At 32.9% G+C, this 13,785-nt stretch overlaps 1 protein-coding gene and 1 non-coding gene across 2 annotated transcripts; one reads left to right on the plus strand and one right to left on the minus strand.

The window, feature by feature from the left end:
• Positions 1 to 530: 530 nt before the first annotated feature.
• On the minus strand, positions 531 to 725 carry LOC112421428 (U2 spliceosomal RNA). Its single transcript, XR_003011760.1, has one exon. It is a non-coding gene; the product is annotated as a U2 spliceosomal RNA (small nuclear RNA).
• Positions 726 to 5,571: 4,846 nt separating this feature from the next.
• LOC11411545 (ras-related protein Rab7) lies at positions 5,572 to 9,302 on the plus strand. Its single transcript, XM_003604436.4, has 7 exons — positions 5,572 to 5,777; positions 6,186 to 6,212; positions 6,324 to 6,423; positions 7,655 to 7,801; positions 7,905 to 7,985; positions 8,098 to 8,243; positions 8,951 to 9,302. The coding sequence occupies exons 1-7, from the start codon at positions 5,725 to 5,727 to the stop codon at positions 9,018 to 9,020; spliced, it is 624 nt and encodes a 207-aa protein (XP_003604484.1). The 5' UTR covers positions 5,572 to 5,724; the 3' UTR covers positions 9,021 to 9,302.
• The last annotated feature ends 4,483 nt before the right edge of the window (positions 9,303 to 13,785 follow it).

Consider the following 13,785-nt stretch of genomic DNA (forward strand, 5'->3'; position numbering starts at 1 on the left):
AATATAAATGTTTAACTGCAAAAAATATAAAAATTTATATTTAATTCATGTTTTGTTAACAAATTCTAATTTTTTTTAGAGATTCTTTTAACATTATAAATTTTTCTTTAAAATTATATTCAAAATATGAATTCTATTTTAGGGACAAAAAGTGAAGATGGAATTTTTTTAAGGAACTAATAATCAAATAAATTTTTTAAAAGGACTAAAATAAAAAGTTAACATATTTATAAGGACAAAAAAACATATTAAACCCTAAAATTAAAGTCCAACCAAGATATTATTATTTTGAAATATCAAGGACAAAACAAATAGGTCATTCAATTAATAAAAAAATAGTTTTAATAAGTTTTTCATCATTATAAATATATCAAATTTTGATTTTCATCCCTAAAAAATATAACTTGGACATATATCTGACATTTTTTAAATATAGTAAACAGACATGTTAAAGGTTATATTAAAATCCTACAAAGACATAAAAACTTATTTAACCACAAAATAAATAAATAAAAATTCAACTTGTATTGGTGGGGTGTGCCAGCCTATGCAATAGTGCAACGCATAGACGACACTCGAGAAACCCAATAGCAAGCTATTGAAATGGCTTCTCCCCCTTAAAAAAGTAATTTAATATCGTGTGACCCATTGAGTCACATATCAGATATTAAACTGATAAGAACAGATACTACACTTGATCTTAGCCAAAAGGCCGAGAAAGGTATGAATTGAAAGAGATGCTCGCTTATGGTTTTATATCTCCCATCCACTCACTTGCTTTCTTCCACAAGCGATGTGGGACTAAACTTAGACAACAACTTGGGACTCTAGTTCTTGCACGCATGGCATAGCCAACAGAGACCAACTTTCAAGCAAAGGATACATGATTTGAGCTTCCAACAAGGACAAATCTTTTGCCAATACATTTTACAGATTTTGAGAAGCTCTCCAATGAATATTTTTAATCGCTAGATGAAGGAAAATGAATGGAAAGGGAATTAAAATGATGGCTATAGTCCTGTGAATTGAGTAGTGTCTTTCTTCTCCCTTCTTTTCTTCTAATTCCAAACTCATTGTACTCAACTTGAGGAGATTATCCATTCATTATAAAGAGTGAATGAATATTCAGAAGCTTGCTGAAAGTCTTCTTCTCGGTTTCATTTCCCTGAAACCATGAATTTTTAATATGAATGAACAGCTCTAATGAGTGTCCTTAGAATTCCTCTTACTAGTAAAATTATCATGTAATTACTCCAAAGAACATAGGCTAAAAAGTGTGTATGTAGACAGCAATACATATACAGTTTGCATTTTATACATAATCAAAAACTAAAATCACCACACTAACCACTTGTGTTGATCCTTAGAGCGAGACCCATAAATTTATTATTTTTCTGCTTGATTTTCTTATTTTATTAGCTCATAATTTAGTAAAAGTTTATTTCATGTTTTGCATTTATGTACAACAATAAAGATATAATTTGTATGTTATAAAATTTAAATGTTTGATGGGGTGGAAAAACAAATAGATTAAAATAATAAAATTAAAGTCTAACCAAGTTATTTATTTGATATATCAAGGACAAAGCAAATAGGCAATCCAATACAACAAAAAAATATACAACTTTGTATTGATGGGTGAGCTAGTGAAGAGACTACACTCTTGATGTCACTTTAGTCTATATCACGAACTAGGAGGTGCGTTAGAACTTAGAGGGGACGAACATCATTTTTCAAAAGGTTTTGCGAAAGCGTAGATTAACAAGAGTATGACTAATTGCATTTGTGCGTGATGATGATAACAAAATCAAGACAATGAATATCAAATAAGATTTAAAGGTGAATTGAGAGGTTCAAATAATGAATCTTATGGAGCATATCAACAATTAATACACATACATTCAAATTGCAAAACTAAAAAATCTCAAACCAAACCTATTAATAAAAAATCACACTGACAACTATTGAACACAAGACATATGAATCAATTTTGTTTGTAGCTTACTTTAAACTTGATTGTGAGAATGAAATTGAGAAATCTCAATTGAAGTAATTGATATTAAGTGATGTAAAAAGGAAAGTTCACAATCAAATAAGATGTCTTTAACAAAGAATCCATATGCAATTAAAATGCAAAAATCTAAAAGGATGGGGAGAATAAAAACACCGTGATTATAGTGGTTCCCTTCGTCCTCGCTAAGGGTATATCTACTCTTCTTGATAGAAAATGTCTCTATCAAGGACTTCCACTATGTTGAAAAATGTTTACAAATTGTTATAGTTGCAAAAGATTCCTTCAATTCCCTAATCTTCAATCCTAAGCAACCACGCTACCACCATTCTTCATTTCCTTTTGAAATTGGAGAGCCTCTAGGTTTTCGAAACTCAAGCTTCCATACAATCCTCTGAAAGACTTCATCAATAATTCGTCTTTGCTATGTACAAAGCTTGGATCCTCTTTAACCTTTGAGAAGTTGAGAAACAACCCCCACAATTTCCCTTTGTGGTGAAAAAGAGAACCTTCTTTTCATTTAGACCCTTGAAAGAAACCAATGTACATTGGAAGACAACATTTAAGGAATTTTTTGATCCTCGATCATTTATCTGGAAGACATTATTTTGACTTTATTTATGTAACAGTTTTGCCGATATTAATATGTATGATGCTTTCACAAATCACAATGCACATACAAGACATACTATGCTACTACTTCAGTTGGAGCAAAATGTTAAGTATTCAATTTAGACGCGAGCATTGGTGGATCTTCTTCGAAATCCACAAGAGCCACTCCCCCCCCCCCCCCAATTTTAGTTCGTAATATAGAAACATGAACTTGCCTAATGGTAGAACCTATTAATTGTTACAAAAGGTGCGGGATTTGAACCGTGTAATGGTTTTTTCTTTGAAATTTCTTGGATAATTTAATTGCATCCACTTCATTGGCACAAAACATGCGATTAAACCGGTTCCAGACCAAGTTAATGTACTCAAGAACGATTAGATGAGATAACGTGAGCATTGGTAGATCTTTTTCGAAACCCACAAGAGCCACATCCCCCCCCCCCCCCCCAACTACCATATTAGGCATAATATTTCACAAAATTTATGGTTGTTGCCTTCCATTCTCCGTGGACGTGGGTTTGATCCTCCCGTACCTTTTTCTTCACGTTTCTATTGCATTAATAACATTTTATTAAAAGATTGTTCATGTGGGAACTTAAACTGCCTACCCCAATGTAGCATCCAAGCAACTCAACCACTACACATGTTCATAATTTTGATAATATCTTAAAACTGTTTAATATATATTCCACAAATATTTGACACGTCCGACAAAAAAATTCAAGATCCACCATTGGATGTGAGTCTTTTCTAGTTTAACCAAGGTTTTTGGTTAAATTCAGTCTTAAGCGTGTAGCAGTGTTGAAACTCTTAGAGAGAATTTTCCGCCTATTTTGGTCCCGCAAGACTTAAATGATCAGTCTTCGCAATTACAGCATACCTGGTTTATGCACGCAGCAAAAGACCAAGTTAATGACATCATAGCCGAGTCCAACTTACCTCCATTTAACTTGGCTCCATTTACACCTGTTCAATACATAGATGACAGACATGTGGATAAAATAAATCCAATGGCTGTAATTAAAAGGACTAAAATAAGCCTTCTTTGATATATGACTGTCCATCTTCTCTCCCCATCTCCTCCACTCCTCTCCCTCTTCCCTCTCGCCTCCTTTACCACCGCAGCCCTTCCTCGGCCGTCCAAGCGACGGCGTTCTTCCCTCTTCTAAAATAATTACACAGAATCAATGGAATTATCAGTGAGAGAGTTTTGTCACTGTTGTGCAGCAAGCAAACAAACTACAACTGTAACCGTCTTCCAGTCCAATCCTCTCAGATCTGAATCAAACCCTAACTCTTCTCCTCTTCTCCGGATTCTGTTTTTCTCCGATTCATTCATCTTCGGTTCGATTACTTCTCAATTTTCCGGCAAGATTTTACAGTAAAATAATGGATTCTAGGATGATATGATGTTATTGTAGCTTTTAGAACACTAAGCCTAACCCTATTTGCGAGATTTTCCGGCGAGATTTTACAGTAAAATAATGGATTATGTTGCTGCCAGAAGTGGCAGCGTCGGAGAGAACGATGTTGTTGTTGCGGTGGGAGGTGGAAAGTGGGAAGAAGAGAGTGTTAAGCTGTGTGAGGAGGTGTGTGGAGTAGAAGGGGGAGGAGGACGTCGATGATGGGAGGGAGAGGGTTGTGGTTGCCACTCGTGGATGGTGGAGAGTGGTGGCGGTAATGATGAATGATGATAACAGGAAAAAGAAGGAAACATGTTCTGCTTTTCAACCTTTTTTAAAACATTTAATCCTAGCTTTTGGTTGTATTTTTTCCACGTGTCACACATCTATAACTTAAAATGGAAAAAATTGAGGAAAGGTAAATGGAGCAAAGATGAACCCATCATAGCCATGCATAACTGCTAGGATAGAAGTACTAGGTCAATCATGTGTATAATTCTTAGTTAAACCAAACCAATCGAGCCAGTCTAATTTAAGTTTTAAAAGATTGACTTTGAAAGACCCAAAATGATTCTTTTTTTTTCTTTCTCAATAATGAAAATGCAGACACAATATATAATAGTAATATAAGGTTTGAAAATGGTGATATGAAATCCAATCTGATTCGAACAGTTTTTTGCAAAATAACATCCAAACACATCTAAAAATATTACATTAAGTTTAAACTAGTCTCTATATTTGTTAAAAGTTTCTCAACGATTGGTTGTCTATATATTGCATTACTTGTGGATGCCACTTATACAAAAAAGAAATTGAGTAAACCATCAAATTCGTTCATATCTTTGTAATTCATTCTTAAATTAGTATATGACTTTATTAATATTTTAAATTAGTCTCTGTATTTATAAAAAAAAATTCAATTAAATCGCTCGTCATGTGACAAAAACTTAAAAATATAAACTTAACTGAGAAACTTTTGATAAATACAACGATTAGTTTAAAATATTAATAGAAGGATTAAGTTGAGAGTCCCGTAAGCATAACTCAGTTGGTAGGACAATGCATTATTATATGCAGGGGCCGGAGTTCGAACCCCGGACACCCCACTTATTCACCTTATAAGGTGAATTCTAGCCACTAGACTACCTCACAAAAAAAAAAGGGATTAAGTTGAGAATGACTTGTAAAGACAAGACCAATTTTTTTAGAAGTCCTAGCTCAACTAGCAAATATCGAAATTGCAAGGCCGGACGTTGTGATCCAGGTTCGAACTCGGGACCTCATAGTTGTGTGAGTTTTTTTTAACAAGTTTAAATAAGTGGAGAACCTGGAGTTCGAATCCTGACCTCTGCATATAATAATGCATGTCTTTGTCAACTGAGTTATGTTCACGGGAGAATTGTTTGTTAGTTTAATTTAGGGGCTTAGGACATGAGGTAAGAAAAAGAAAAGAAAAACAAAGGCAAGACCAATTTGATTGTTTAATCAAAGAAACTGGTGGGGGCAAAATGGGAAATAGCAAAAGAGTGAATGGAACACCATCATCATGGTTGGCAATTTTTGTTTCGTGTAAGTACAACTTCACTCGTGTTCCTCCATCTGTCTTTCAAAACTCACTTTTGTTTCGCAAAAATCTCAACCACATCACAATTCTCTGTGTTCCAATCTTCTTCTTCTTCGATCAAGATTTTGATTTCAATGGCTTCTCGACGCCGCATGTTGTTAAAAGTCATTATCCTCGGTGATAGTGGGTATGCTTCTTCTTTTTCATTTTTTTTCCTCCAATTTTTTCTTCCAATTTTTAGTTTTGAATTTAATCATCAAATGAGTTATATCATTTCATTGATTGAAAAATGAAAAGGGTTGTTGCATTTAATCTTAAAGTTTACTTTTTTAATTCAAATTTAACAAAATTTGATGGATTTTTGATCGAAGGGAAATTATTAATAATCAGACCATGTTTAGATTCTTGAAAATATGAAATTTTATTGTCAAAAGAAACCTTTTTTATGTGATGAAAAAATGGAAAAATAGTTATAGATTCAATTTTCCAACATGGGATTTTTTCACATCAATTTTAGATGCAATTTTGTTGTTGGAGTTATTGACCAAGCTATATTTGTTAATTGACATTTTTTTTTTTTGAAATTCTTTTGCAGGGTTGGTAAAACATCATTGATGAATCAGTATGTCAAAATCTTAGATTTTAATTTTCTTAAATACTTTGTTGACATGTTTTGACATTTTTTTTATTGATTTGTATTGTCATGTTTGTTATTTTTTTCATTTGCATTTAGGTATGTGAATCGGAAGTTTAGTAATCAGTACAAGGCTACCATTGGTGCTGATTTTCTCACCAAGGAAGTTCAATTTGAAGACAGGTTGTTCACATTGCAGGTGAGAGACACAAGAAATTACTTTCATTTTTCGGATAAAATTTTGTGCAGTTTTTTAAATCTGTTATTTTGATCAATTTTATCATCACATTGTATGTAATCTAAGGTGAATTTTAGCATAAGGGCCTCTTTTCAACTCGAGTTTCTTGTTTGCGTTTACAGGGGTAAAATAGAGTGACATTATGGAAGTTTCTTAAAATGAATCTAAAAATAGATGGAATATTTTTTAAATTTCTAAAAATAAATTGAAACATTGTTTTCTGGTCTTTTCGGAAAACAATTCTCTTTCTTTAGTTAGCATCCCGTCTTCAAACAAGTCAATTGATCCCAAACCCCTATCTCCTAAACCCTGTACTTTGAGTTTCCGGTTACTCCTCCTACTCGCATTTAGTCAGCGACACCATCACAACTCTAGGAATTTTCTCCTTCACTGCCTTAAGCGCCGCCGTGAAAGGATGGATTTGGTCCTCAAATCTCGTAAACCCCGTACTTTGAGTTTCTGGTTACTCCTCCTACTTGCATTTAGTCAGCCACACCATCACAGCTCTATGAATTTTCTCCTTCACTGCCTTAAGCGCCGCCACGATAGGATGAGTTTGGTCCTCAATGGAAATGGTTCAGATCCTCTTCCGTTTAAGACAATCTGCCGCGGAACCAAATCCAGTTTTGTATATTGCTTCTATCTGGAAGCTCTCGTGTTTCTGAAGTTGAAATAACACATTGTTTGGTCTTTTTTGAAGATCTAACAAACTGATTAGTTTGTTTGCTGTTTCAAATTTTGCTGATATGTATTTATTTGTAGTTAGGTGTTACAAAAATATTTGTTCTTCAGATTTCATGAAGTGAATTATGAACTTTGTTAACCTCGGCTGTTTGATGGGAAAATTTTCAAATTTCTATTTGTTGTCAATACTAACAGATTATTGTCGAAGTTAAAAGGTTATAAAGTTAAAATTTGGAAAGGAAATAAAATATCCTAGTTTTTTGTTGTAAAACTAATGTCTTTATAGTGTATGAACTATAAAATGATTTTCACTATGCATAATATTTGACGATGGTTGTGGCTAGTTCACTTTCTACTTGATGAAAGATTAATTTGTATGTTTGGCTGTGTTTATTTTTTGCCAGGATATTCTCAAATTTAGTGCATGTTATAATTAATAATTGTCTAAGATTTAGATGTTCTCTGATGTAAATAACGTACTGTTGTTCTATTCTAATTGTACACACAGATTTGGGATACTGCTGGTCAAGAGCGGTTTCAGAGTCTTGGTGTGGCTTTCTACCGGGGTGCTGATTGCTGCGTCCTTGTTTATGATGTAAATGTCATGAAATCTTTTGAAAACCTTAACCATTGGAGAGAAGAATTTCTCATTCAGGTAATTTTGTGTAATCATTAATAACAGTCTTTGTTTTTATCTCCATATCTCTTCTATTAAAGAACATTGAGAAACTCTTGCATGTATTTGATTTGATTTTCAGGCTAGTCCATCTGACCCTGAAAACTTCCCATTTGTTGTATTGGGAAACAAAATAGACGTTGATGGCGGGAATAGCAGAGTTGTAAGTTACTCCTCTTCCAATGGCATAATTGCATATTGACTTGTATGAAAATTAAGTCCAATTATATGTCACAAATAAGGGTTTGTTTGATTCATTACTATCTTCTTTGCAGGTTTCTGAGAAGAAAGCAAAGGCATGGTGTGCTTCAAAGGGAAACATACCATACTTTGAGACCTCCGCAAAAGAAGGATTTAATGTTGAAGCTGCTTTCCAGTGTATAGCAAAAAATGCACTCAAGAATGAACCTGAAGAAGAAATGTGAGTTTTCTTTTACCATGTTTTCTTTATGCATGTCATTATTCTTTGCATTTGACACCTCTAAAATGAGAGATTTACTTCATAGGGTAAAATAAGTAATCCAAACCATTGATGGGAGAATCAATGATTGATTTTACGGGCATATGCATAACAAATCATGGATGTGTTTGTATACCAATCTTTGATATTCTCGTTAATGGTTGGGATAGCAGAACTAAATCCTTATTCATTAATTTTCAGTTTCTTTCTTTCAAAGGTTCATATTTACTCATTTAAAGAATGTTTATCGGTATCTTACAATACATGTGACTCGTATCTCGATTCAATAATAACTAAATCCATTCGATGCAAATATCTAGTGTGTATCGCTTTTGAACATGAATCTCATTTTGAGTCTCGATTCACTATGATACCAGACATTTTTTTTTGGTTAATTTTGTTTAGCTAGGCATTTTTCTTGTCATTTGATTTATTACTTGAATCTTGAATTATTCTAGGTTAGTAGATGATATATTAGCTTATAATTTCTCTATATAACTTGTCTTGTCTTTACTTTAAAATGTCATATCTTTATTGGTAATGTATCTATAGTTCATAACAAGATTCAATTCACTATTTCAAAAGTATGTCTTCCAATCCATGGTTTGAATCTCGATTTGATAACCATGATCAAAAGGCTCAAGTATGGTGTTTGTTGACTATACCAGGTATCTGCCCGATACAATCGATGTCGGCAATGGTGGACGACAACAGAGATCCACAGGCTGTGAATGTTGAGTAGAGTTCTATGGACCAGGTTTACCTGTTTGTTTGATGCCAAACAATCCTCTTAGTGTTTTTGAGCCACCAACTATTTTATTACCAATGTAAAATCAAGGACAAATTGCATATTCCATTTTGTATCTCAGTAGTGGCTTAGATGTCCATCTTGTTTATTTATTTTTTCTTTTTATTTCTCTTGATCTCAAATGTTTGTCAAAATATTTCTCTGAATCAGGAAATGTATACTTGAAAATTTATTGTGTGCTTTTCGGATTATTTGATGTTCCTAGTTTAGCATGGCTTTGGATTATGTATTTATTGTTGAATATTATGGTGTATATTCCCACCCTCTTTTTGTCATTTTTTTTGTTTTCAACTTCCCTTTTTTCAAAAGTTATCTATTTTTTTACTTTCAAATAATGAAGATACAACACCCTGCAGGATATTCCTTCCCCTTGTGCAGGATATTCCCAGGTGTTCAAATGGATTCCACTTAACCTTCAAGTTTCATCATTTCCTTTATTAAAGCAACTTTACCTTAAAATACACATTTGGACATTAAAAAACTATGTTTTGTTTCAAATGTTTATGCTAAAGTGGTTTTTAGGCTGGAAAAAGTTCCTTCTTTTATACTCAGAATGCTGGAAAATGGCCCACATATATCGGAAGATAACTTTCGATGGCACAAATATAATCGGAACACATGTTCCGATCGGTCTTTTTTCTACTAAAATCTCTCGAATTCTAAGTTCTGATGGACTTTTCCCCCCCAGCTTGAGCAACATGGGGGCCTAAACAACGACGATCTATGTAAATTGAACTATCATCTTTTGAATGAAGGATAATGCTTAACATCGCTAATTTATTGATTGCGACAACATCACCAGCGTTCTTAGTAGTTGAAGGCTTAAAAACTCTTACCCCTATACCTGCTGTTTTTCTGGAAAAGAAAAAGAGATTTGATTGGTTGATTACTGAGTCGTTTCGTGAGTAATTCATGATAAATTGTCTCGTCGTAAATAGCAGCGCTCTTGCTTCGAGGATCAGTGGCTGGATAAACAGTTGTGATTTAGGTCCGTGACAGCCCCAAATACCATTGGTGCTCTAATTGACAATAATGACACCTCACCACAACACCAAGTTTGTTCATAAAATTTCATTTCTCTATAGTTTTTTTTTTTTTTTTTTTTTTTTTTTTTTTTTTTGCTGCTGCAATTCCTTGTAGTGATATGAATCAGTTGATGAATTAAGCTAAAATTATAAATGTATGAGTGGTTAAAGTTATATATGCATCGAATGGTTTGATTCCCCATTAAGCCACCAACGTTTCACTTTGTACTCATCTCACTATGATATCAAAAGAAATAATATTATATCTCTAACACATATAATTTAAAGGATTTTTAGTGTAATTTGGCCTATATTTTTAAACATAAAATCGTTTATTAATTGAAATTCAAATGCATCATGCAAAACTAGGAAGGTTCCATAATTTTGGTGAGATCCAATTTTTCAAATGATAAAATAAGCGTGTTAAATTTTGTCTTTGTGTCTAAAGAATGAATGATACATTTGTGAAAGACTTCGTGGCAACAACACATATCCACACGACCACATGCACAACTAATAAACTAGACAAAACAACCACGAACCACCACCTCCTTTTATTTTCTCTGATATTTTTTTAATGGATTTTCTTTGACACGTGTTTTGTTACTTTTATTATCTATCAACGTACTCTTTATGTCTCAAATTATAAGTAAAAATTGGTCAAATATGCTTTGGATTTGAAATAATTCATTCTAAAGGTCTAGAGGTTACTAGAGGATTATGTGCTACAGAGGATAACATAGAGGAACATCACAAGATGCTTTGGTTCATTAATCTAATGTATAGTGGTTATCAGGATGTATATACTTTAGATTAACATAAGTTTATTAGAAGTTAGTAACTAGTTAGAAGTTGGTGGGTAAGATTGAGTTAGTTAGTTGAAAATTAACTTGATGATAAGGTTTACTTCGTAGTCAAGTAATCATGTTTAGTGAGCATAAGATCCGAGATTATATGGTTATTGCATTTGTAAAAAACATAGAGAGAGCACTTGTAGACGTCTTTCTCCATTCAATAAATTTACATTCAATAATCTCTCTTTTCCTTCCTAATCCCAGTTTTCTCTCTTCTTGTTCTTTCAATTCGGTTTCATAATTCACTTTGTGTTTTACCACAAATTAGAAGCTTATTTCAACAAAATAAAGTTGTTGTATTTGATCTAAATTTTAAAGCAATTACATTAATTTTTTTCCAACTATTTTTGCTTAGAAATGGAGACTGAGGAAATATTTCTTACTAATATGTTTATTTTGCATCTCGATCTTGATTATGTTGATTTCTTCTTGTATTAATATAAGTGAGATTGATAGTAGAGGTAGTAGTGATTCTTAACGAAATGGTTATTTTTTATAACGTGAAGCAAATAGATGGGAACAAATTGTAACAAAGTCAAAGGGCCAAAATGCGTTGGTATATGTATTTGCTATTAGTCGAGTAGATATAAAATTGGCTTTTATATGTTAAAGACACTTGTTAAGAAAATCAAAAGTTTATATTAAATTTAACAATGTTTTAACTTTTAAAAAGTTAAATTCAACACTTGTCACCATTTTTTAATATAATATTTTTATTTTTATTTTTATTTTCTTAATCAATGCCCTAACGTCACTCTTGAACATTTCCATTTTATGTTAGTATGATTTTGTAGTATTTTCCTCACTATATTTATGTCAATTGCTTAAATGAATTTATAGTTTCTAAAAACTATCCACCAATTATTTTAATGTTGTTGATTCCTACTGCTTTATTTAAAACAATGAATTTTTTATTTGTATTATTTTAGTAACCCATCATCATAATTTCGAGTTTTAATGAGTGCTGCAAGGTATCTGATAAGTGTCAAAATCATGTTAATTTTCATAGCACTTGTTAACTTGTTTTGCATGTAATTTAGGTAAAAACTCTCAAATTATTGTAAATACATAATAATTGTAGTTTTAGGCCAGCAAATTGCTATTATTTAGTTTTCATCACTTTTTTGTAGATAATTTTTTTACTAGATTTACAAAGTTATAATGAACCTGGTACAATGCAATTTGTTGGACGAGCCAAATCAAGTTGTAAGTGAGCAAAGTAAGATAAGTCCACGTTTTCCTAGGCAAAATGCTTCGTTGGACGAGCTAGGAGTGAGCTGAGAGCGAGCATGGACAAAGAGTTCCAGGGAGAAAAGCAAGAGCAACTTCATTGGTCGAGCAACATTTCGCCAACTAAGGTATAACAATTTAATGACTTTGAAAGATGAGTTGTCTTCTCTCTCCATTTGAAGAAACCTCGAGTCGTTGGGTGAGCAACATTTCATCTAGCGAAACTACATTTTCTGCCACTTATAAATAGACTTGTAAATAGTTTTTAGTATAACTCTTTACACACCTAGACTCGTTTTAGAGAAAGAAAGACATGGAGAAATTGGTCTTCATTGTAAGAGGTCATTTAGGGTGTGTTTGGTTGAAAGAAGAAATTGAGAAGAGAGAAATAGGTGAGAGATGAAGTAAAATATTTTCACAAGAAAGGGGGGGTTTGAATTGTGACCTGTTTAAAATTTGTCTAATAAAAATTTTCTTTTAAATTAACAATCACAATTAGTTTGTTAGTAAATAATGACAATAATAATCGTGAGGTGTGTGATTTTGAACAATAAATTAAAAGTAAGTAGGGAGAGAGAAATGACACACAAAAGTTATCGTGGTTCGCCAAACGCCGGCTACTTCCACTTCCCACACAAGTGTGAGATTATCCACTAGGTAGTTGTGTTAAGTAACGTTAACCACAACTCCTCTTTTCCTTTTTCACAAATGAGTAACCTTTACTCTTGCTAGATCCGACTGATCTTTCCTGCAATGAGTAAATCCACCTTTGTTTTTACAACCAAAAAAGACGAGTAACAATTACCCCTTGCTAGATCTTCCTGATCTTTTCTGCAACCGAGTAATTTTACCCTTTTTTTTACACACTTGTTACCTACAAGCTTTTACAATCCAATAAGAAATAAAATCTTATTTGGACCAAAATACAATATTTGTAGTAAAGAAACTAAAAAGAGCTCAAAGAACAAAAGAGCAATTTAGTTCACTTGAAATAAAAAGAGAGAGCTTTGTGAATTTTTGCTTGTGAGTATATTGCTTGCTTTCTCAAAAAATTCGGTCTCTTTCCTTCAGCTGATGGCTTGATATTTATAGGCACAAAATTTCTCAAACCAATTGCTCCTTCTCTTCTCCCACGTGAGGAGCGTATGAGTCATGCAATCTCACATGTGTGGAGATAACTTGTTCTTCAAGGCCATGGTCCCACATGTTGCAAATGAACCAACCAAAACACATATTGCTTTTCTTGTATATCCACGTGTATGCTCAAATTTTATCCATTTAATCCCTTTTGAAATCAAAGCCACTTATTTGATCTTGCTTTCTTTGTGTCCCACGTGTAAGCATTTTGATGAGGAAGGTACATATATGGAAACTTACAGCTTGCATCCATTTTGTTCCTTGTTCCTCTTATAGCCAAAAGAAGATATTTGTTTGTACTTGCTTTTACCATTTGATTGGAAGTGTAGTGGTATTGGAGACAATAAAAGAGACTAGCAGCATAAAACCACTTGCAGTATGTGTGCCAACGTGTTGCTCAATTTTTGAGCAAGTATATCCAATTTTGTCCATTGTATTTTTATCCATTA

This window comes from Medicago truncatula, chromosome 4 (assembly GCF_003473485.1).
Source record: "Medicago truncatula cultivar Jemalong A17 chromosome 4, MtrunA17r5.0-ANR, whole genome shotgun sequence".
Taxonomy (NCBI): Eukaryota; Viridiplantae; Streptophyta; class Magnoliopsida; order Fabales; family Fabaceae; genus Medicago; species Medicago truncatula.